The sequence below is a fragment of the Gracilinanus agilis genome, chromosome 4 (genome assembly GCF_016433145.1).
Source record: "Gracilinanus agilis isolate LMUSP501 chromosome 4, AgileGrace, whole genome shotgun sequence".
In the NCBI taxonomy this organism is placed as follows: domain Eukaryota; kingdom Metazoa; phylum Chordata; class Mammalia; order Didelphimorphia; family Didelphidae; genus Gracilinanus; species Gracilinanus agilis.
In genome coordinates, this window is record NC_058133.1 from 470445838 (window position 1) to 470471688 (window position 25851).

The following is a 25851-nucleotide window of genomic DNA, read 5'->3' on the forward strand; positions in this document are numbered from 1 at the left end:
GGGCATTACCCAAAACTTATATACAATCATGTAAAAGACTCACGTAAACAGAAAGGAAAAGGGAAGTTTGGAGCGAAGTAAGAATTCTGGAATATGAAGTCTAAAGGATATAAAATTCCCATTTACACATTGGAACAGATCTGGAGTCAAGAGGACCTGAGTACAAATGTGATTACTCATCTATTTATTTATTTATCTATCTATCTATCTATCTATCTATCTATCTATCTATCTATTTATTTGTTTGTTTGTTTGTTTATTTATATTTCAAATAGTCACTTATTAGCTGTGTGACCCTGGGAAGTCACAATCTTCTTTGCCTCAGTGACCTCATCTGTAAAGTGAGTTGGAGAAGGAAGTGGCAAAGCCATTCCAGTATCTTATGCCAAGAAAACCCCAAATAGGGTCACAGAAAGTCAGACATGATTGAATCCGCTGAACAATAACAACAAAATGCTATGGCTCTAGACCAGGGATTCTGAATCTGGGATCCATAAAATTTTTAAAAATTGTTTTTTTAATAACCATTTCAATAGTATTATTTTCTTTTTCTTTTTTCAAAAATACCTTCTTTCTTAGTATCAATTCTGAGACAGAAGAGTGGTAAGGGGTAGGCAATAGGGGTTAAGTGATTAGTCCCGGGTCACACAGAAAGGAAGTGTCTGAAGCCATATTTGAACTCGGGTCCTCCTGATTTTAAGCCTGGCACTTTATTTATTATGCCACCTAGTTGTCCCAAGTAGGTACTATTATTATCCTCATTTTACATATGAGGAAACTGAGGCAGTCAGTGATTAACTGACTGGCTCAGTATCATATAGTTAGTAAGTGTCTGAGGCTGGATTTGATCTCAAGTCTTCCTGACTCCAAACCCAGCACTCTATCCACTGTACTATTTAGCTCTGTAGATCTCAGGTTCCTTCTCTATAAAATGAATGGATTGAAGCATTGACTTGTAAAGTCCTCCCCTCTCAGTTTTTAAGTCTGTAAGTAAGGGAAAGTAGAGATTTGGTCATAGGTGTGTCACTGACACACATAGATGTACTCATAAAATGTTGGCACAGAAAACAGGTTATTTTCCCCAGATAGATTCTTTCCATTGATTCAACCAATTGAAAATATATTTGCAAGAAGTTCACGACACTAATAAGAGGCAGTATAGTACAGAGGGAAGAGCTTTGGTTATGGTAGTCAGAATACTTGGGTTCAAACCTTGGCTTTGATACACGACCCCAGGGTGTTGGGGGGTAAGACATTTTTTTCCCCCTTGCCTGCTTACTCTTTACTTTTCTTTCCAAGTGACAAATAAATGGTGATGTGGTGTTGAAGAAGACCGAGAGTCAGGTCTTCTCTATAGTGCTTAGGCAGCAATCCTTCACACTATTGGAAAGCAAGTTGAGATCTCTAGAGTTTAGCCAGTGGCTAAACCGATCAAGGTCATTAATTGCTATTGGAATCGCTATAGGACTCAGTATTTGCCTTCAGTACCCAAACAAATAACTTCTACTCTTTGTGGAAAGAAAGATACCTTAGAGAAATAATCACCAAATCAAATGTTTTCTAAATAAATATCTTATTGCCAAACTTGCTGCTCATAAAGAATACTAGACCCTTTGCTTTAATTTAAAGAGGAATACTTTTAAAGGAGAAGGAAAAAAAAACTGTACTAAATTCTCTGACTCTGCACCATAATCTGACTACTTCCTGGACACAGCTCATAAGTAAAGGCATTTGCCTTGCCTAAAAATGATCATTTCTCCAAGATCTTAACCAAATGATTCGATCTCATTACACATCCATTTAGAGATAGAAGTTCCTATAATTGTATGTTATTTTCCCTTTCTTGGATTACCTTGAGGGAGCCTTCCAGGATAAAAATGTTCTTTTCTTTCACCACCTTCTCTTCCTCAATAACGGTTTTGCTGTTTGATTTGGCATCTATAAATGAGGATTAAACTCTTAAGCAAGTGTCATGTTTTCAAGTAAGAAAGAAGTCAAGGGTCAAAGGTATTTGAGATGGAGGGAATCATGAAAGAGTCATAGTGGAAGAAAAATGAACAAGATTTGGCAATTGACAAAATATTGTGGGTAAAGCTAAAAGGAAGATTCAAGGATTAACACAGTTTACAAACCTGAATCACTGGAAGGATGGTGATGCTTGCAATATTCATAGCAAAGTTGGAAGGTAGATGAGTTTGGGGAAAATTGTAATTAGTTACATTTTAGACACATTGAGTTTGGGATGCTTCAAGTAGAAAAGTCAAGCAGTCAGTTGATAATGCTAGACTAGAACAAAAGAGAGAGATGGAACTAAATATTTAGATTTGGGAGTCATCTCTATTGAGATTATGAAAAAAGATGCATTTTTCCTTTTGTAGATTGCCTTGTCTTCCAGGGTAAAAATATTATTTTCTTTTGCCTTCTCTTCCTTAACAATAATTTTGCTGTTTCCTTTGAGAACTCATGAAATAGATAAAATGATCAAGGTAAAAAGTGTAGAGAGGAGAGCTATCAAGGAAGTAGAATTAGAAGGATCTGGGGACTGACTACATGAGGGAACTGAGGACAAGGCAGGAATCTAAGGCAATGAAAAGATTCTAAGTGTGGGTAAGTGGCTGGATGGTAGTAGTCTTATTGGAAAGAGGAAAGTAAGGAGAGGGAGTGGTGCTCTGGAGAGACAAGACTAGGTTCAGCAACAGCCAGAGAAGCATCTAATTTTAAAACTGAATTTATGATCTAGGATAACTTAATGCATGAATATCTACCATGCAGCCCTAGACTATATTTGAATATCACTAATGGGGAATTATTACCTCCTGAAATGAACCATTCTGCTTCAAGGAGCTTTTCCTTATATTAAGCTGACATATGAAGCTTTTATCCATGGTCCTAGTTCTCTATTCTGGCGCCAAGCAAAATAAATCTTATCTTTGTTCTACATTACATTTCAAATATTTGAGTACAATAACAATGTCCCCTCCAATTCTAAATATATGCTCTGTATATCTGCCTGCCGGTCTATCTTTATCTGTTTACTACTAATTATAAAATAGGCATTGGTCTAGGTTTGGGAGATACAAAGACAAAAATGAAATAGTCCGTTCTTTCTAGGAGTTCGTGGGGGGCTAGGAGAGAGGATACAACATTTATACCAGGCAATTAGAATATACAAAGTAATTCGAGGAGAAAGAAAAGGAGGAGTGCAAAGGAGAAGAGAACACTGACTACTTGAGAAATCAGGAAAGGCTTTAGGTAGGAAGTAGCATCTTAGTTGAGATCTGACTGAAGCTAAGAGTTCTAAGAGTTGGAATTGAAGTATGGAACACATCTGAATTATGATGGATAATCTATGAAAAGATAAGAGATGGAATGCCATGTATGGGGACTAGCAAGTAGACTTGCTTGGCTGGATTGTGGAGGTCATGAAAGGAAATAGCATGAAACAAGTCTTGGAAGTCTTGGAAAGCTGGCTGGAATAAAATTGTATAGAGATTTAAATGCCAAATGGAGGAGTTTCATTATTATATCAATTCTTTGCTTTGGAAATCATATCAAACAGGGAATATTCATCTCAGAACAAAAAGTCAGAGAAAAATGCCTGAGAATTCAGGTTCGGTTTAAATTTAAATAAATACCTTTTTTTGATTTTTTTGGAGAAGAGAGAGTAGATTTTGCAGGAGAAGAGGCTTCTTCTAGTTTTGCCAAAGCAAGAGCTATTTCTTCAGCCATTTTCTTTTCCTGATATTTTGCTTCTTCCTGTGTGACCCATTCCTGAATAGAATCAGCCACTAGTTCCAAATAGTTCCTAAGGAAAAAATTCCAAGAAAGTTAGCAAAAAAGTTATTTTCTTAGATACAAATGTACCAAGGAGAGGTAACAAACAAACTGAACTAGAGAGACTATGCCCATAGTCAGGTTTGACTTCCTAAGTATCATTCTCCCTGGTATGACTTCCAAGGTGTGAAGGGCTTTAAATGCCAAACAGTAGAACATCTAATTTTAAGACTGTTGAAACTGAACTTTTTTTCATTTAATATTTCTCCAATATTTTTCAACCTACATGTCATAGAATTATGGAAAGTCACAGAATCACAGATCAAGTGCGGGAAGGAACCTCAGAGGAGAAGTAACTTTGCCGAGTTTTAGATGAATCTTTAGAATACTCATCAGAAGTGGGATTTGAAACTAGATCCTTTAATTCCAGTGCCTTCTATCCTCCTTTCTATTCTCAGTATCCAGTATTGAGCCATATACAAAATAGAAGCTCAATAAGTCTTTTTGATAGTGATGAAAATGATAAAATATCTCCCAATTTTCAAGGAAACCCCTACAAAGATCTAAGCTATGCCCTTTATTATAAAGCAGAGTGAACATAGAGGAAGTAGGGGCAAAAAGGCCATTGAATCTTAAGAGGCTGAAATCTGGCTAGTATTAGACAGATGTTTTCACCTTTCACTCAAGTTCTATTTTTAAAAATTCTATTTGAAGTTATCGAAATATCAAAATATATAATTTATTTTCTAGCTTCATCACAATATTCCCCAAGCTTTCCATCTATTGGGGTCAAAGCAAGCAAGTTTAATTTAACAGCAGTTACAAGAGTGGAGAGTTAATTGAACAGTCAATAAACATTAATTAGTTGCCTTCTACATTCCAGGCATTGTGCTAAGTCCTAGAGATGAGTATTCTTTGAAGTAAAAAGATTATTATGGGTTAAGGAACAAAAATGAACAATCACCTGAATCCAACATTAGAATGAAGAGCAATTTCCCATTTTTCAGAACTTAGGCGTTGTACATTCATAGGATTATGAAAAACTAAAAGCAAAGAATTGTCTTGGGTATGATAATAGGAATCAATGCATCTAAACTCCTGACTTGCCTCTTGAAGAACCTGAAAATAAAAAGAAATAAGTAGCTTTGTAGGGAGTATTTAAGAGTAGGAGAAATAAAATAAATAAGTAGGTTCTCTTCAGCCAAGGGCAGAAGAGGGGCATCAGAACAGGCAGCTGTTAATAGAAGTTAGGGGGAAAGAGACAGCAAGGAGGAAGTCTCTAAGGAGACATCTTAGCGGAGAACAGAGAATAAAGGCTGTGATATTTTTAATAGTCACTAACAGGGCTCATATGCTTATTGATCCCCTGCACCTGGGTAAGTTAGAAAAGAGGAAGAGGGTCAGAGAGAGGATAATCAAAGTCAATTATGTAATATTTGCCCAGAAGTCTGAGGTGGCAGAAAGACAGGTGGATGGGTTGGGAATCCAAGAATCCAGGTTGCCCTACAAACAGGCAGCAGATAGGTAGATTGCCTTGGGGATACGTGGCTAGAGATGTCACTGAGGGGTTAAAAAAGAAGCTAAGATTTTTCCACTGGTCAGAGAAGGCAACTTAGTGTGGTGGAATGTATGCTGGACTTCAAATCAGAGTATTTAGGTTTAGAACCTTTCTCTACTACTGACTTCATTATGTCACTATCAACAAATCATTTCATCTTTTTGTTCTTCTGACTCCTCGCATGTAAAATGAGAGGCAAGGACAACATGGTTTAAAAGACAATGAGTTGATTTCAAATTGGTTGGGTGGCATAGTATCTGGAGAGAAGTCATCAATGGATGGATGTAACCTGGAGGGAGATCTGTGAAGTACCTAAGGATGTGCCCTTGGCATTGTGCCCTTGGCATTGTGCTCTTCAGAATTTTTACCAATGACTTGGATGGAGACACCATTGGCACCCTTATCAAATCTGCATAGGATATCAAATGCAAAGGATAGCTAAGATTTTTGATGGAGGAATCTGAATCCAAACATCTCAACAGACTAGAGCAATCTGCTAATTTCATTAAGATGTGGCTTAATAGGGATAAATACAAAGGGTAAAATATGTCATCGGAGAAATATATTACCAGAAAAAAAAAGCAACAGACTGGTCACATTTCAAGAACAAGGGACAACCAATGGACAGCTTATGGATCTCCTCATTATGTGACATGGGAAGAAAATGTGAGGAAATTCTCCAGTTTGTGAGTGTGTACCACCTGTTGAGTGATTTTTGTGAGAAGATATGGGCAAGAGTCTCATGGGATAGGCAGGAATAGATGGGCTACTGATGACATCACAGACATGCTGGAGCATTGGCATATCAATTGAAAATGCTATATTTGGATTTAAAAATCAACTGCAAGTATAGGACAGGAGAGAGCTGTGCCTACATAAAGCTGTTCAAGCGAAAAACATTTAGGGGAATTTTGGTCACCTTCTGGCTTAATATGAATCAATAGTGTGACACAGAAGCATAAAAGGCAAATATGATTTTAGGCTACAAAGGGAGGCATTGTATTCAGAATGAGGGAGGTATTAGTCCTACTGTTTGCTATCCTGGCCAGAATACAGTCCTGAGCATCATGTTTTAGGAAGGTCATTGACAAGCTGGACCATATCCTGATACGGTTACTAGGGTGATGATGAGGGGACTAACCACCATACTTTCTGAGAATTACTTGAAAACAGCAACAATAATAAATGGAGGATTTTATTGCCTGAAGAAGTGAAATAAGGAAAGAAGCATTTATTAGACACCTACTATGTGCCAGGCATTGTGCTAAGGGTTTCACAAATGTTATATCACTTGGCCCTTACAACAAGCCTAGGTGGTAGGTGCTATTATCCTCATATTACAGATGAAGAAACTGAGGCAAATTGGAGGAGCTAAGCAATTTGCCCAGGGTCACACAGCCAATAAGTATCTGAGACTAAATTTGAATTCAGGTCTTCCTGACTCCAGGCTCAGCCATTCATTTACTGCACCTCCTAGCTGCTTTGGGTAACTAGAAGAATACAAAGGAGGGATAATAGCCTAATTCTGTAGTGTGGAAAATGTAGTAGTTTTTTATTCTTGGCCTTAGAGAGCAGAACAAGTTTTTATTTTATTTATGTTTTATTTTTTTTTAAACCCTTAACTTCTGTGTATTGGCTCATGGGTGGAAGAGTGGTAAGGGTTGGCAATGTGGGCCAAGTTACTTGCCCAGGGTCACACAGCTGGGAATTGTCTGAGGCAAGATTTGAACCTAGGACCTCCCATCTCTAGGCCTGACTCTCAATCCACTGAGCTACCCAGCTGCCCCCAGAACAAGTTTTTTGGAAGCTGAAGAAAGGCAGAGTTCAGCTGGATATCAGCAAAAGGTCCTATATGTGATTGGAGCTGTTATTCAAGAGAATGGCCTATCTTGGGAAGCAGTGGGTTCTTTTAGAAGGGCATTAGTTGGGGATGTGGTAGAGGGGTTTTCTGTTCATGTACAGGTTGCATTAGATGCATTCTAGAGTTCCTTTTACCTCTGATTCTGTGATTCTGTGACTAGATCTCTATAGTCCCTTTTACTTCTAAATCCTATAATGCTTTGCCCTTCTTGTAAAAAAGACCATTTCAGTGACCTTGAAGCAATGAGCTATTTGTGTCTTTTCCTGGAGAAAATAAAACATATAAGAGAAGAAATATGGCAGAAAGCTGGCCTTGGAATCAGGAAGACCTAGGTTCAACACCCGCTTTTGACATATAAAGGGTCTTAGTCTCGGACAGGGACTTAATCTCTCATTGCCTCAGATGATTGAACATCATTTCACTAGAACTCAAAGAGACTTCACATGTCATTTAGTCCAACCCAATGTTTTACAAATGAGGAAACTGAGGGTCCAAACATTAAGTGATTTGCCTAAGGTCACACAGTTTTCAAAGGCAGAATTTGAACCTAGAGCTTTTGAGTCTAGAGTCAAGTTCTCTTATATCATAGCAGTTAGCTAGACGATGTTGTTGATAGACAGTCAGACCTTGAAATAATGAGGAAATTGGGTCAAATTTTGCCTTAGTTTCTTATTAACTATGTAACCCTGAGCAAGTCTCTTAATATCTGTGCCTCAGTTTCCTCATTTGAAAAATGGGGATAATGATAATTCCTAGATCCCATAATTGTTCTGAGATTATATTCACAAAGCATTTTGCAAACTTTAAAGTGCTTTATAAATGCTAGTTATCATTACTTTTATGATTATTTTTACTGTTGTAAATCTTTAAGACTATAGATTGCAACACCATTAGAAATGACAAATGAGATAATTACAAAAAAAAAAAAACTGGAAAGATTTATATGAAGTGATGCAAAGTGAAGTAAGCAGAACCAGGAGAGCATTGTACATAGTATCAGCAATAAAGTACAATGATCAACTGTGAATGACTGCTATTTTCAGCAATGCAAGCATCTAGGACAGCTCCAAGGGACACATGATGATAAAGGCAATGCTCTGCCATAGAGGTTACTGAAAGAGTCTGAATACAGATTGAAGTATGCCATTCTTTACTTTATTTCCTCCCTGAATTTTTCTCTAGTGTAAGCAATATGTGTCTTCTTCCACAATATGATGAACATGGAAATATATATTGTGGAATATCATATGTATAGCCTATATCATATTACCTGCTGCCTTGGGGATGGATTGAAGGGAGGGACAGAGCATTGATCAAAAAATGTCAGAAAATGATAATAAAAATGTATCAATGTAATTTGGAAAAAAACAAAAATTGAGTTAAAAATTAAAAATTAAAAAATTATAATATTATTAATGAAAAATTAAAAAATTAAAACACTTAAAAATTAAAATTTAAAAATTAAGTTAAAAAAGACTGAAGGTTGCAGAGCAGTTATTAATCCACTTTAGTAGAGAGAGTTACTTCTTTAGGCATTCCCTATAGTAATGACATTGCAGATTTTGTCTAATATATGCTTATGCATATAATGTAATATACACAAATGATATTATACTTATGTCATAATATATTATATATAAGCACATAATTCATAAATGCATGTATGTATTTACATATAAGTATATATAAATATACTTTTTATGTATATATATATGTAAATTAGCTATAATTTGGGGCCAGTCATAACAATATTGTGTGTGTGTGTGTTTGTGTGTGTGTGTAAACCAGTCTCCCTATTTATCACAGAGAATATGAATATTTCTTTGACAGAATGAAAATTTAATCCAAAAATAAAATCAAGAGGAATAAGATTCTGAGGAGGCTGAATGGCAGCACCCAACCACGAAGATGGTGTGGCGAGGGGAAGGGAGCAGAAGAATGAGACACAGAGAGGAAGAAGAAGACTTTTTTTCTAGCCATATTTGGAGTTGGTTTCCACCAAATGGATAAGCAGGATTCGTGAGAGTCATTAGCCAGATAGAAATCCAGTCCTGGCACTGGTAAGTAAGAACTGCATTGTGGTGGTCAGTAATTCTCAACTGCAGAGTGTGAAAGTAGATGGATGTCCACCCCATTTAGCCAGTTGGATTGTTGGGCTGTTTCCCTCCCTGGCACCTATCCAGGATGTGTGATGTAAAGCCTCCTGAAACTTGTCAAACCTGATGACCACTACCTATTCTTGGTGATTTATGTGGGGATGACTGATATAGCCAGAAAAAAAATCTGGAAACAATCTCTAGAGATTACAAAGCACTGGACAGGAAACTGAATTACTTGAAGGCACAGGTGGTGTTTTCATCACTACTTCCAATTGAAGGTGGGGACTTTAGAAGAAAAAGGAGGATATTGGAAGTGAACAGCTGGCTAAGAAGATGGTGTCAGAGAGCAGGATTTGGCTTTCTGAACTTAACATTCAGACTGCATCTAATGATAACGAGGAAGAAAGTATTTCCCTAGGGACTTGAAGATCTGATAAAACAGGACTTTAGAATTAAAATGGAGGGGGAAGGAGAAAAAATTCCAGATCAACATATGCCATAGAGTGTAACAAGTATAACATAGAACTAATAGCATTGGAGGAACTCAGTAATTTAGAGGAGAAAATATTTGAGAAGGGAAGAAGAAGTTATACTTATATCCCCAGGTTTTTATAGACCAATAAGAAAAGTATTTGTTAAGAAATAAAATGAATTCGATACCATTATCCAGTGAGGTAAATGTGAGGTTGTACCTCACTGGATACTGAGACATGATAGGATGGTACACAGGATTATTGTTGGTGAAGGATATTTGTTGTTATTACGTCAGTTGTGAACCCATTTGAGGTTTTCTTGGCAAAGATACTGGACTACTTTGCCATTTCCTTCTCCAGTTCATTTTAAAGATGAGGAACTGAAGCAAATGGGGTTCAATGACTTACCCAGGGTTACACACCTATTAAGTATCTGAGGCCAGATTTGAACTCGTGGAAGTGAGTCTTCCTGACTCCTGCCAGGCCTGGCACTCTATCAACTTAGCTGCCCCATAGAAGGGTATACCTTGTTTTAAAGGAATGGATCTATCACTATAGATTAGTGGTTCCCAAACTTTTTTGGCCTACCACCCCCTTTCCAGAAAAAATATTACTTAGCCCCCAGGAAGTTAATTTTTTAAAATTTTAATAGCAATTAATAGGAAAGATAAATGCACCATCACCGCTTCCCCTAGATTGCTGCAGCACCCACCGGGGGCAGTGGCGCCCACTTTGGGAATCACTGCTATAGATTAATAAACCTGCATGGAAATACATGAACCAAATATCCTACTCAGTTCTGATGGAGAGCATGATATGAAATATACAGTGATATTGAATGTAAGAACATATTCTCGATCTTTCAGTCAGATGAAAGAATTGAAGGTTAAAAGAAGTATATAGTTCTACTGGAATTTAAGCTCCATGAGGACAGGGCTGCATGTTAGATAAGCTTTGTAATGTCTCTAGCATCTAACACAGTGAGGAGTAAATGTAACAATATCAATAATAAACTTAATAATTGTTAGTGTGGTGGGGGTGATCAACTCCCCATGCATCCACTGTAGTTTCCATTATACTAAAAGCAGATGAAGCTCATGTTTGGATTTGTTGACAGTTTTACTTCTTGGATGAATGGAACTTTTCTTTTATATCTGAACCAACAAAGAATTTGGGGCATTGTGAATCTTTAGAATATCTTTAGTCCATCTTTAAAATATTAGAATCTTTAGAATACACAAAACTGCCCCAAGGTCTCAAAACAACTTCTTGTAATTGTTCAAATAAATCTAAAATGCAAGTGAAAGCAAATTTTGGATTATCTTTTGTTTCATTATTTGGCATTACTATTCCTCGTGATTTGCTTGGAGAGTAATTAGTAAATTATATCAGAAAGCAGGTTTTTTTAAAGTGTGTTGAAATTTGGGTTTAAACTGGGTTAATTGATGTAATATATGTGAATCAGACAGGATCATAACCTACAATATTTTTATATCTCATCCTCCTCAAAAAAGCCCTTGGTGCAGCAGTCATGCCTTTTTCCTCTTTTTTCTTAAAAATAATTACATAGCAATACTGCTGGAATAGAATCGTAGAGTCATGTCACTGACTCTTTTTTCTTAAAAATAATTACATAGCAATACTGCTGGAAGAGAATCGAAGAGTCAACCACTTCATTTTACCAATGAAAAACTAAGGTACCCAGAGGGAAAGTGACTGTTCTGAGGTTATAGACAGAGAGAGTTAGTGATGTCTTCAGGATTTAAAAAATAAAGACTGACAGCTCAGATTCTTGAATCTAATTTTTGATCACATTCTCTTTCTATTATTAACTATATCTATAAGGTCAGAACAACTAGAGCTTTCTTTCAAGGGTCCTTGATTTATTAATGTGGCACTTTTGTTCCTGAAGAAGCTACAACTGACCAAATCATCTGCTTATTAAGAATAATTAGTTAAAATAAGCTATTAGATGGGCATTTCCTTCTCTCACTGGTCACATCTTAGGTGAACGCCTGCTCAGCTTGGAGAAGGAAAGCTTCCTTTCCCTTCCTGGTCTGGTTTTTCCCATTCATGGCTTCTCATTGTCCAAGAACCTCTGTCTGTATAGAAGAGGCTTTTTTGGTCTCCTCCAGCTCAAAGGGACACCTTAGTCTTGGGCGCATTTCATACCAGTAGACCCAAGTGCAAAAATTGCTAATTGTAGCTCAGCTGTCCACTACACAAAACTGGCCCAAGGTCTCAAAACAACTTCTTTTTGGAAAACACATTTCACACATTTTGGGCCAGTAAAAATAATAATGGACNTGCTGTAGAGTTAAGAGAGACCCTTAAGAAAATTGGTGGTTCTTTTTGCAACAAAGACTCTATTATCATTTTCAAAATAATAATAATAATTATTTTTAATTACATATTTAATAAATTATTTTATTTAATTTATTCAAATCAAAAATTTAATAAATAATAATTAATTAGTATTTTTAAAATTAATTATGATAATATAATATTACATTATATATAATAGATTATATTATCATTAATTAATAATTTGATGAATTAAAATAAAATAATTATATTAATTAATAATGATAATATTAATACTTCACTTTAAAGTTTTGCAAAGAATTGTTTAAATGTTAGCTCCTTTGATGTTCTCACCCACCCTGGAAGGTCAGTGCTATTCTCCATTTGACATAGTAGGAAACTAAGGCAGTAAGAAGTTAAATGACTTGTCCAGGGTTGTAAAACCAGCAAGTTTCTGAGATTGAATTTGAACTCAAGTTCAGTTCTCTGTCCATTGTACCCCCTCTCTGCCAAAACTCAAAGGTGAAATGAAGGTTGGCTTATCAGGCTATCATAAAATTTTGTGGGAAAAATATGCAACCCTTCTTCCAAGTAGTCATATGCTTCATTCTTAGAATTAGACGTAGTCTATATTTTGTTAAATTTAAGATAAAATAAACTTGTTTTCATAATTTTTAGTTTAATTTATCAAAGTAAAAGTCCAACCACACCTAGGGAGATTTTACCCCCGACTCCTTGTCCCCCAGGATTTATTAAATGCTAGTCTCCATTTTAAGTCAACTCACTTTAAGTGTTGTTGTCCTCGAGTACTTCCTATATCATATTTTTTGGCCAAAACAATTTCATAAATTTCATACCTTTTCAGGAAGTTCATCCTCACCCTCTCTTTCTTTGATATCTTCATTTGAGAAATGCACTGTAAATCAAAGAAATCAATATCCACATTGTAGGCATGGTAAGCTCTGTGCTGGGACTGGCCAACATGGCACCTTCCTATAGCTTATGTCACTGTGCTAAAAGGATAGTTCACAAAATTCCTGTGTGAATGTGCTTGATGTGTTTCTGCGAGGGTATCGTATTCTCTCCAGTTGTTTATTCTACTGAAAGCAATATTTTAGGCTTCACAACACACTCAGATATTAGATTAGCTTGAGGTCAACTCTTGTCAGTAGCCACAGATCCTCAGTAAGCTGACCAGCTCACCATTCATCAACTAAGCCCTATTTTCCTTCTGAGATACACCCAGACAAATTTACTTCCTGAAAGGGATTTGACTCTCCTGGAATATGAAAGACACACATTCACGAGGAAAGATGGAGAATGGCAAGATGTCTAATGCTGGATTGTATACCTATGGCCACACAGCCATGTCCAGCTGGGAGGTGGCTCCCGTGGAGTATGTTGTTGAAGGCTGAGGTATGGGCACTGGTTTACCAACAACCCATGTGCACAGATATTTTCTGTGGTTGTGTGGAAATCATTACTAAATGTGACATCTCTGAATTGCTATCACCTTACTTGTGTGGTCTTAATTTATTCTTTATTGTATTACTATGCTCTTTGGAAATGACAGCCCCCATACTGAATTACTACATCACTGCAGATTTCTGATTTTAAGTAGTAGCTTATAGTTTTGAAAACCTCCTTTTATAGATAAGCTACATACACTCTTATTTGTTGCTTATTGTTCAGTGGTTTTAGTCATATATAACTCTTCTTCAACCCATTTGGGGTTTTCTTGGCAAAGATACTGAAATGATGTGCCATTTCCTTTGCTAGCTCATTTGACAAATGTGTAAACTGAGGCAAAGAAATTTCAGGGACACACCCATGTTTATGCAACTAGTAAGTATCTGAAGCTAAATTTGAACTCAGCTCTTCTCAACTCCAGGCCCAGCACAATGTCACCTATGAAATATTGTGAAAATGCCATCTCTTCAAATGTTATTTATACTTGCCCAGTCATAGCTGCCAAAGAGTTCTTACAAATTTCTATGAATCTACTCTAGATCTAGAAGGTAACATTGCCACCAGAATAATAAAAGCCTTATGTGAAGATAATACCACAGATTTGTCATATATGCATGCATGCTGAATGACTGTGGGCTAAATGGATTTCAAGTTATTTTGCAATGAGGATACAAGATCTAAATGTTTTAGAGGCAACATGATTTGGTGAGAACACTGACATTTGGAGTCAGAAAACTAGATTTGACTCCTGGCCACTTTTTGTCCTTCTGGTACTTTCGAGTTGTGTGTCCTATCTCTCTCCATGGAATATTTTCTTCTTCTATAAAATGAAGATGTTAATACTTACCTCAAAGCTCTCCTTAAACTTTCAAGTTTGCTGTAAAAGATCAGTTTTATTGATTTATTCCATCCATATGCTTTCCTGGACCCACTTGTGAAATCAGAGAAAGTTAGGCCTGGAAGGGATTTCTGAAATGATTTCAGCAAAGTCCATACCTGGATGCCAATCAAGTCGGCAACCTCTGTTTGTTAGGAGTGATTAGTGATATATGCAGCCTCTTGCTTGGAGACCTCTAGTGAGGTCTCGGTATCTCAATATCTGCCTAGGCAGAACACTAATCAGTAGGAAACGTTCTTTGAAAATAATTGTCTAAATGTACCTATACAACTTTAACTCATCCTATGTATCTCTGCTCTCTGTGGTTAAGAGCAGGAAATCAAACTGTAGAATACAGATAACATATTCCTCAAAAATCTTCTCTTAGGACGAACATTTTCAGTTCCTTTGATCTACTCTCAAGTGGCTTGAACTCAAGATCCTTCATCATCCTGAGCTGTTTTTATTCAACCTCTCTGACGCTCATTAGTATCCTTCATGAAGTGTGGTGATCAGAGCTAAACACTAAGCATCCCATTTTGGATGAGGTCTGATGAAGGCAGAGAACAGAGGGAACAGAGGGGCTATTAGTTTCCTTGTTCGGTACTCTATCTCTTGTAAGGCAGCCCACAATCACATTAGGTTTCTCCCCAACCCCATCAGTTCCATGTGCCATTGTTGACTCATACAGCATTTACAAGTTCACAAGTTTTCATACAAACTGTTATCTTAGGTATATCTCTTCCATTATGTACTTAGGAAGTTTATTTATTGGATAATTATGAGACTTTACCATTAAATTTAATCTCATCAGATGTAGTCCAATATTCTATCCTACCAAGATCTTTTGGGATAGTGACTGTCATACAGCATGCTAGCTATTCCTGTCCTATATCATATTAAATATCCCTTGATTTATTTCATATGCAAATTTAGTAAGTTTTGGCACATAACTCTTTATTCAAATTATTGATTAAAATCTTAGCCAGCACAGGACCAAGCACAGACAGGGCATATCACTAGAGAATTCTTCTCATGTTGACCTAAACCCATTTGGTCATTAAGGAATTCCTCATCTACCTGATTGTGTAACTGCCTCTCTCCGTTGTCTATAAGGGTAGCATGAAAGACTTTATTAAATCCTTTGCTGGAATCCAAGCATGCTGTATCTATACTAATCCCCTGATTTAGGTGTCCAGTCCACCCTGTCAAGAAAGAAAAGTAATCTGACACAACTTACTGCTGATAAATGCATGTTAGCTTTTTGCCAGGGAGACAACAGAGCATGGGAAGGAAAGAAGAGAACAAACATTTATTAAAAGCCTTTATGTACCAGGCACCGGGCTAAGTGCTTTATAAATATCATCTCATTTAATCTACCAAGTTAAATGTGTCCAGATAAAGAATGAATTTGTGACTTTAGCTTTACTGGCACCATGTTACTATGCACCAGTTAGGACAACAACTTATAGCTAGTTGATATTTCACATTAAGTCTGGAGAGGAGGTGCCCTTCTTTTCCAGAGCCATGGTGCAAGCATATAGTTAAGGGATGAAGAGTCTAAAGAGGAAGTTAATCAGGGGAAAGTACAAAGATTAAGTGTTCTCTTTCTTAATACAGGGGACACACTTGGGATTCAAATGATTACAACCGTCATGTAAGTGCCAACTTTTTTCTTCTCTGGAGACCGTAATGAGCCTTTATTGACTAAGTTCTAACTTGTTATTTTTTGAGCTAGTGAGGTTCTATTTTGTCCTAGGTCAATGCTACAAAGCAAAATTTGGTTTGCTGCATACATAAATCCATCCACCCAAGAAAACGCAATCCAACTACAACTTTAAATAGACCTCATTGTCCCATGTGTCCTTGGAGCAATTGATATGAAATCTATGGAATAAAAATCCTTCTGTTTTGTGGTTTGCCAGATTTCTGGGAGATCTGATACTCCCCTCCTGAGTTTCAGAATTTAAAGGAGAGAAAAAAAATCCTCTTGCTTCCAGAAAGTATGTTCTGAAAATTGTGTGCTAGTCATTTTGTCAGAAAAAAGTGTATCCTAAAACCATTCTTAACTCATTATTTAAAGGGACTTTGCAAAGATTGTGCAGTCATTTCAGTTGTGTCTGACTCTCCATGACCCCTTAGGGGTTTGCCATTTACTTCTTCAATTCATCTTACAGTTGAGGAAACTGAGGCAAACACTTTTAAATGACTTTTCAAAGGTCACACCATCTAGTAAGTGTCTGAGGCTAAATTTGAACTTAGGAAAATGAATCTTCTTGACTACGTGCACAGTACTCTATCCTTTGTGTCACTTAAATTCTCACTTTGCAAAAATATCACTGCTATAGAGTTACCATTTATAGTAGTACTATTTATCTATATTATGTATTTTCGTATATATACTATACATACTGGCTGTCCCCAAAGTCTTAGTGCAATTCTAAACTGAAGTAGGGTTATATACATCATGCGTGTGCATACATATGCATACATATACATATATACACATATTTGTAAAAATAGATTTTCTACATATATGTCTATATTTACATATGACATAGCATATATAATATGTATGCACATCTATTTATCTATATTATATCTATCTATGTTGTGTATTATATAGCTACATTCTATATAATATATGAATATATGTGATATATACATAGTATATACAATATATACACATAATATACAATATATAGGTATAGTATACTATATATACATATATATTTATGTCTCTGCATCCTAAACTTTCTTCAGGTTGTTTGAGAGGCAGCTTTGCATAGTGGTAATAATACTAGAAGTAGAGTGAGAAGACCTAGGAAACTAGTGAGAAGACCTCTGTTACTCACAACTTGGGTGACTCTGAGAGAATTACTTATTTTCTCTGTGGTTCAGTTCCCTCAGCAGTAAAATGAGAGGGGGTTGTACTATACAACCTATAACATTCCTCCTAAGTTCTAAATCTTCTATCACATGCTTTTATTAAAAAAACTTTAAAGTATAATATAAGCAGAAAAATAACCAGAAGAGGACACAAAAATATTTACTTAAAGTATATGCTCTTATTTTTCTTTGGATATAATTAATTCTAATCATAAACATTTATTTCTCATTTTATTTTACTTGTATTTATCAGTATCATGAATTAGTTCATAATGAAAATCATTCTTAAAGAATTGCTGCCATAGTAGTTGATGGAACTTTGAAATAGTGAAAAATCCATGATGGAGAATTAAAGAAAAACTTGTTCACTGAACAGCTACAGCAAAATTCAAAAGATGAACTTTTTCCTCAAATCTATTATATCTTCAAAATATCATAATTACACTGAACTATTTATAAACCCTCGGCTCAGAATTATTCATTCACATTAGTGACTACTTCTACCCCAACAAATGAAGACCTGGGACCAACCTACTGTCAATCAGCCACTAACAGTGATACCCATTCACTTGGTTGGGCCACCAGGTGGCAACAGTTGTTTGAGGAAGGGGATTTAGCATTTGCCAAGAAAACTTACATTGTTTTTAAACTTTCTGATGGATGGTCAGTCCTCATCTTCATGCATATGACTTCAATCTCATAGGCTACATTAAAGCCACAAAATCTCAGGCTAATTTCGAACCAAGAAGGCAGGTTGTATGTCCCAAATGGGAATAAAGATGATGATTGAAATAATGTGATTGATGTTTGAAGAGGGCCCTGTAAGCACCCAGATAGTAAGGGTATCTGAGGATGGTCAGGTTGCTTAGAGGTTGCATGGATATGGAGGAGACACAAACACTTTTGGAATTGGAGGTCTTGGATTCAAATGTCACCTCTGCTGCTTATTATTCTTGGGCAAGTAATTCTACCTCCACAACATCTCTTATACCTGTCCCCTTATCTCCATTTACACAATGTTAATCTATGATAAGGGTCAGCCCCTTATCACCTCTTGCCTGGACTCTCAAAATAGCTTTTTACTTGGTTAACTACATCGGGGAGCCCCAATCCCTACTTTCCTCTGGGATCACCTTTCGGCTATCTTCCATTTATCTTATTTTATTATATGATATCTTATTACATGTATTCTTAAGATATAAGATTGTTAACTACATCTGGGAGCCCCCATCCCCACTTTCCTCTGAGATCACCTTCCATCTACCCTCCATCTATCTTATTTTGTTATATGATATCTTATCATATGTATTATTAAGATATATGATTATTAAGATATATTATATTTATTTTAGATATTATAGATATGTAAATCATATATCTTATAGCTATTTGGATTTTCTCTTTTTCCATTGGGAAGATCCTTAAGGTCAGGGATCATATTTTTGCCTTGATGTCTCTAGCACTTTGCACATGGCTTAAACATAGTAAATGCTTAAAAATGTGCTGATTGATATTTCCTAAAAGTTATAGATCCAGTCCTTTTCCTTGCCTAGAAAGGAGTCAAGAAGATCACTTAACTCTCAAATACTGTGCAATCCCAAAGAGTTTTTCCCCTTAGAAAAAGAACTTTCTGGTATTGTTACTACCAGGATACTCTTTTCCCCTTAGGAAATCTTCTGACTATAGCTACAAGATCAGCTACATTTATTCTGGGGCCACATTTATAATTAGCATTCACCAATTCATTCTGTGCCCTGAAAGACCTAGTTTTATATAATATTTTAAAATTTCTAAGGATTTTTAAAAGAGAAGGAAATCTGTATGTGATTGATTTTTAAAATCATTTATTAAGCCCATCCTTGCACACGATACTTATAAAGTCCATGCTATTAAGGAATTTACATGTTAACAAGATAAAATATGTACACAAGTACATGGGTGGCATATGACCTTGAAAGAACTTCAGATGAGGAAATGCTTTTTTTTAAACCAAAGTGGCACCCACTCTGCATTTTAGAGAGTTGCCCAGAGTATTTACAAGATTTCTTTGCTCAGAGTCACAAAGTCAAAGGAAGCACTTGTACTAGCAAGACTTCCTGTCTAGAGTGGAGCCGTACTGATTATACTACACTGCCTCTGGTATAAGACTTTAAAATCACCTGCTGATGATAATCAAAGAAAACCCCCCCCCCCAAAAAAAAAACCTCAGTTCTCTTTGACCTCCACTGCTCAATATTGTCCACATTCCCTGTCTTTGTCTAGACTTGTTCTATAACCCTTGGTGACCTTTTTCAGAATGACTGATTTTCAGAATTAAGTAGGTTGTTTGGACCTGAAAGGAAAGAGAAAACAAAAATCCTGGTTCAAAAAATCCTGGTTTAAGCAGTAAATAAATGGGGTTGCATATTCAGTAGAACACAATACTCTCTGGGAAAGCCTTAAATGACCAGAATTTTACTTCAGGTCTCCATTAGTCAGAAGTTTGTCCAGTAGACATTTTTCAATACCACTGGGAAGGGAGGCTTTATCAATTACATTGATTGAAGAATGAGATGTTCTAATTGACTGTTCTAGCATGGTTAAGCAGGAAACCTTTGATTGTTTCAACTAATAGCTTTTGCTAGAGGAAATCCTCTATGTATATTCTATTTTTCTACCTTAATAAATAAAACATATTGAACATAGTTGTACTGTCCAGGGACAGTTGAGTACCTTGTAACGTGTCAGGGCCATTGCCCTAATTGTTCAATATTGCATTCTTCATGTCAGGAGAATTGAGTCTTTGTTGATCTGAGGATGAACCTCACAGCATTTCTTTTCAGAAATAGATTCTCATTTTCCCATTACAATTTTTCTATTATATTTTTCTATTATAATTCATTATTATAATTTCATTCTATTAAATCTGCATTGAAGAAAAACAATTTCCTGATTCATAAATTCAGTAAGAGTGAATAGATCGCATTTCTATACCATGGCAATCAGCAAGGGAAGTGGTACAATGGATAGAGCTCTGTGTTCCAAGTAAGGAAGATCTGAGTTCAAATAAGACCTTAGACACTTCTTGTTTTTAGACCTAGGGCAAATCACTTAACCTCTCTTTGCTTCAGTTTCTACATCTGTAAAATGGAGGTAATAATAAAACTTACCTCCAAGAGTTGGTGTGAGGTATGAGTTATCTGTAAAGTGTTTTTAGCACAGTGACTGACACATAGTAGGAGCTTAATAAATTTTTCTTCTCTTTTTAATGACATGCCCACTTTTGTTGAACATCTTAGTTTATAATTTGAATAAAAACAATGCTTTTCATTGTTATATATTGCAACAACTATCTTACGTTTAAGAGGGCATGCCAGTGCTACTGAAGGGATTTGAAATAAAGATGATAGCTCACATCAGTATATTTGCCAATTTAGCATCTCCTTCATTCCATAAAATAGGCAGGACAAATATTAGCTCTAATTCTCAGATGAGGAAGTTAAACCAAGTCCATATACCTAACAGGTGTCAGAGAAAGAACTTGAACTCATATTTTTGACTGATACCAATGCTCTTAGGCTGTAAAGAAGAAGAGAGAGGGATGGGATCTTTATTCTTTCAATATCTGAAGAACAGTCCCTGTGGAAGTAGGATTATACTCACTTTTCTTGACCCTGAGGGGAGAACTAGGAACAATGGTTGGAAGTTAGGGTGAGGGAGAGTTTGTCTCTCTATAAATATGAAATTCCTAATGAAGAACTATTTGAAGATGGTGTGGTTTGTTTTTTTAACCACTGAGTTCCCCATCACTAGAATTAGCCAAGGAGAGGTTAGATTGGGATCATGTATCCTATGTAAGGAATTGGTTTCATGCTTGGTGTATAGCTAGGGTGGTTGGGAATTGATGACTTCTGAAGTCTTTTCCAGGGTTTAACTAGCTCCAAATATCAGGAGATGACTATAGCTCTCTTCATTATTTTAATCATTTTTATAAAGTTTCCCATATGCCCTAATTTTATTTACCTGTGGATTTTGATTTTGTGTCTTTGATGCTAGACTCCTGCTCTCCTTGTTTGCTTTCAGCCTGAGACTCTTTCCTGTTTTCAACAAATAGTGCTTTTATACTGCTGTTTTCAGATTGTTTAATAGTAGAAGACAAGGTCGATGATTTATTTTTCGTTTCATCTGACTGCTTCTGGCTAGAAGAATCCATTGATGATTTCTTACTTTCATCTTTGATACTCTTCAACAAATCTTCCTGGGAAATCTTTGTTTTCTTTTCTGGAGGTGATTTTATCCAATAAAGATATGAATTATGAGACATCGTAATAGCTCATATATATGTATGTTTATACATATATAGTTCTTTAATGCTTATAAAAATGCTTTCTTATGGCATAGTATATATAAATGTAGGTTTATTAACAGAAACAGCTGAGTTCAAATCCTGCCCCAGTCCCTTGCTGACTGTGTGATCTTGGGCAAGTCACTCAGTTTCTGTGAGATTTAAGTCTCTCATCTGTAAATTGAGGATGATAAATACCATCTACCTGGAGGGGTACTGGAGGCAGCTCAAACTCACCCAAGAGAGCCAACTCTTAATTTCTTAGTGTGGATATTTACTTCTCAGAGATCATAAATGCTATAAATAAGTGTATGGCATTGTTTTGTTGATAGTCTACACTTAAGAAGTGAAGAGAAAAAGTTAACAATGCAGATTAAACTTTAAAATTTGTCTTAGTGTTGTGGTTTTGAGAGGTGGCTGTTGAACATTTTACCAGCACACTTTTGCATCTACTTCACAGTGTTGTTGAGAAACTCAGAGGAGTTCATCTATATAATACATTTTTCATATCTTAAAAAAGTGCTATCTAAACATGTTTTGTCATTGATACAAATAAATCTGAGATAATAATCCAAATATTATTTTCCTCATTTTACAAATGAAAAGGTCAAAGACACCATATGACTTGCCCATGATCATTTATCTAGCAAATGGAAGGAAACAAACTCAAGTTTCTTGACTCTAGGTTAAATACATTTATCTCATGATATCCAACATTGTAAAAAATATAAAAATCAAGAATATTTTTAATTCTTTTAATAAAATCTTACCTGATAGAACAGCTGATGAAGTCCCATGATCCTCTGTTTTCCATCTTGAAAGTTGTTGTTGTCTTATATATTTAGCAAATCTGGCAGGATTGTCCCATGGGATATGAAATACTTCAGAATCAGATGCACCCTCCATCTTGGGAGCCTTCAGTTTTCCAGATTCATCTACTTCAGTTAATTGCAGACATTCAAAAGTAAATACTTTGAAGGCTCTTTCTACTTCATTCCAGCTCAAGAGTTCTGTAACAGAGTCAAAAACAGGTAGGAAATGAAGGCCACCTGTATAGCCAAACAAAGGCAAAGAAGAAGACAGTGAAATATATTGCATGAGTGTCAAGTCTTGGGTGGGAAGGGTCAAGGGATCAAGAGGTAATCAGTATTTTCTTGAAGCCACAATTAGTTGGTATCTACAACTTTAAAGTCAGGGTTTTAAGCCAATAAGGGGAATTTTTTCCCCCAAGTTTGTATATGTTAAAAAATCCTGCCCCAAATATCTATCTATATTAATCAGTAGTTTGTTAATTACTTGCCTTCAGACTACCTGACAAATGAATAAACACTAGGTACCTATAATAAAATCTAGCATTTATATAGCACTTTAAGACTACTTTACAAAAAGTATTTTATTTTATCCTCCCCAAATCCTGGGAGGTAAGTGCTATTATTATCCCTATCTGTTAAATGGGGAAAGTGAGACAAAGAGAGGATGAGGAACTAACTCAGGGTCATAAAGCTTGAAAGTGTCTAATCAGAATTTGAACTCAGGTCTGACTCCAGGTCCTGAATTTTGCACCTAAGTATCACAGTGGCTTGAGTCCTGGACATGGATTCTGGAAGACTCTAATTTAGTCTCAGACATTTGCTACCTCTGTCACCTTGGGCAACTCTCTTAATTTCTCTCTGCTTCAAGTTTCCTCAACTGTAAGATAGGGATGACAGGACCTACCTCCATGAAATCTTTGTAAATCACTTTACCCAGTGCCTGGCACATAGTGGGGGCTTAATACATACTTATTCTTCCCTCTATCCCCTGCTCCTTCACTGACCCACTTAGTTGCCATTAACAGAATATCAAAGAAATATTATGGTGTGCCTTTTCCAAAGGCTATCAGTCTGTCTATTTTTTTTTGTCTGTAAAATTAAGGGGTTGGACCTGAGGATTGCTAGGGTTCTTTCTAAATCTAAAATCCTGTGCTTCTTAATTTATTAATGTCATTCTCATTTCAAAATAAACCAATTTTTTACAAAAGAAGTTAGCCTAAGAAGGATGAGGAGTTTTGAACAATGAATGCAAAGAAATGCAAAGAAAAACAAGTCGAACAAGTAGGAAAGGGAGGAGGGAGTATTGTATAAAGAGACAGATATGGATGCACAGGGAACTCTCCAATTCAATTTAGGTTTTAAAAAGAGATGTCTAGATGATGAAATCAAAGTCAGAAGATGAATACAATTCATACAAATGACTACTGTATGGCAGTCACTGTGCTAAGAGCTTTACAAATATTATCTCATTTGATCCTCACAATAACCCTGGGAGGCAGATGTTATTATTTCCCCCATTTTACAGTTAAGAAACATGAGGCAGAGAGAGATTTAAGTGACTCGTGCAGGGTCAAACAGTTAGTGAATATCTGAGATTAGATTTTAAATTAGTTCTTTCTGAGAGAAAATGGATTTTAATCAAGTGTAAAAAAAATAAAAATTAAAATAAAACTAAATAAATTAGAATTTTTTAAAAGAAAGGGGAACAGGGAACAAGGATAGGATGCTATGTGTAAAAGAGATCTGATTTGTTCTGCTGACCCTAGAGGGCAATGGTTGGAGCAATGGACAGAAACTTTGAAAATAGACCTGATGTAGGGGAAGACTTCTGAACAGTTACAACTGCCTAAAAGTGATAAGGGCTTCCTCATTGAGAATAGGTAGGTTTCTCCCACACTAGAAGTCTTTAAAGAAAGGCTGATAGCTACCTTGTTGAACACATTTTGGAGATAAATTTTTTTCCAGTATGGGTTGGAGGAGATGGCCTTTTTGGCCCTTTTTTCTCTAAAATTCTGTATTGGGATTCAATTAAAGACCTATAGACTAGAACTACAGTCAAAGACTACTTCTATTGAACACAAGTTCTTACAGGTACTATCAAGTTAAAGGAGCTTAAAGAAATGGATGTGAGAAAGGACTATATATCTTTCTAGCATAGTTGAGACTCTTGTTATTGGTTGGCTGAAGTTATGATTTTTTTTTGCTAGGAACTCTCAAAGACTGATTCGATTCAATTAAACAAGCATCAAATGCCTATAGTACTTAATGAGTTAGGCAGCTCAGCTTAGTGGATGGATAATCTGACTGAGTAGGGAAGATCTGTGTTCAAAGATCACCTCTGGCTGATTAGGTGACTGAGCAACTCACTTAACCTCTCATTTACCCAAGCAATTCTCAAAAACACTAAGTTTCAAAGGAGGTATTTAAGCTACATTTTAGCAGAAGCTTCTTCACAGGCTGTTTCCTAAAAGTCAATGAAATCATGGATGGGGACCAAAAAAAAAAAAAAAGAGAGGAAAAGAAAAAGAGAAAATAAAGAAATTCATTGGGAATTGAAAGACGAAGTGGAAAACTATCCATACCTTCTAGGAGCTTACTCTTAAGAGGCAGGAGGGGAGGCACCCATACTGTTTTGAAAAACTTTAAATTCAATGAGGCCAGTGACTCAATCTTTTCTATTCCCAGTGGCATTAATCCCACTGTTTTGTACATAATAGCTGATTAATGCATCCATGGAAGGCAACAAAAACATCACTTGCTGTTAGTAATATCAAATAATAAGGGTTTTCAACTTTTAAAAGACTAGAAAATATTCCTGCATCAAAATCATTGATTTTTATTAAAACCCAAGTAATAAGTTCATTGAAGGAATGAATAACAACCCTTTTATGTTCTATCTCATCGTGTTTAGCACAGTATTGTCAATCTAGTGGTAACTCAATATATTTTTAAAAATGGCAATCAAGAAAACATTCATGGAGCCATTCCACTATGCTAGGCTCTGAGGGTATACAAAGAAATACAAAATATTTGGAAGGACAAGACATACCAATGGACTATGTTAAGTGTGAAATATGTGGTAAAGAGAAAAATTCTGTTTACCGTTCAGGAGAAAGAATCATTGTAAGCTAGAATCAACATAGAGATAGAGAGGTGGAATTTTAGCTACTAGCTAAAATAGAATTTAGCTAGTTAGAATTTAGAATTTTAACTAGCCTTTGAAGGAAGATTAAGACTCTGGTAGGTAGAGAAAATGTGTAAGTTTAGTCTGTAGTTCTTGATCTTAGGCTCTAGTAAAATAAGATGTGATTGGTGAAGAAACAGAGGCATAGAAATGTAGAGGATAGATGTATAGACACACAATGTGTGGTCTTATTTTGCTCAGCAAAATCATAAATATGTCATATTAA

The 25851-nt window shown here is 35.9% G+C and overlaps 1 protein-coding gene across 1 annotated transcript in view; it reads right to left on the minus strand.

Annotated features, from left to right (window-relative positions):
* Positions 1–25851, minus strand: part of SPAG17 (sperm associated antigen 17) — a 260151-nt gene that overhangs the window by 116545 nt on the left and 117755 nt on the right. Inside the window, exons 14-19 of the mRNA XM_044675536.1 lie at positions 22400–22639; positions 21308–21565; positions 12927–12985; positions 4739–4893; positions 3636–3805; positions 1853–1938 (exon numbers count right to left, since the gene is read on the minus strand). Coding sequence (XP_044531471.1) covers positions 1853–1938; positions 3636–3805; positions 4739–4893; positions 12927–12985; positions 21308–21565; positions 22400–22639 — 968 coding nt within the window. The remainder of the gene's footprint in view (positions 1–1852; positions 1939–3635; positions 3806–4738; positions 4894–12926; positions 12986–21307; positions 21566–22399; positions 22640–25851) is intronic.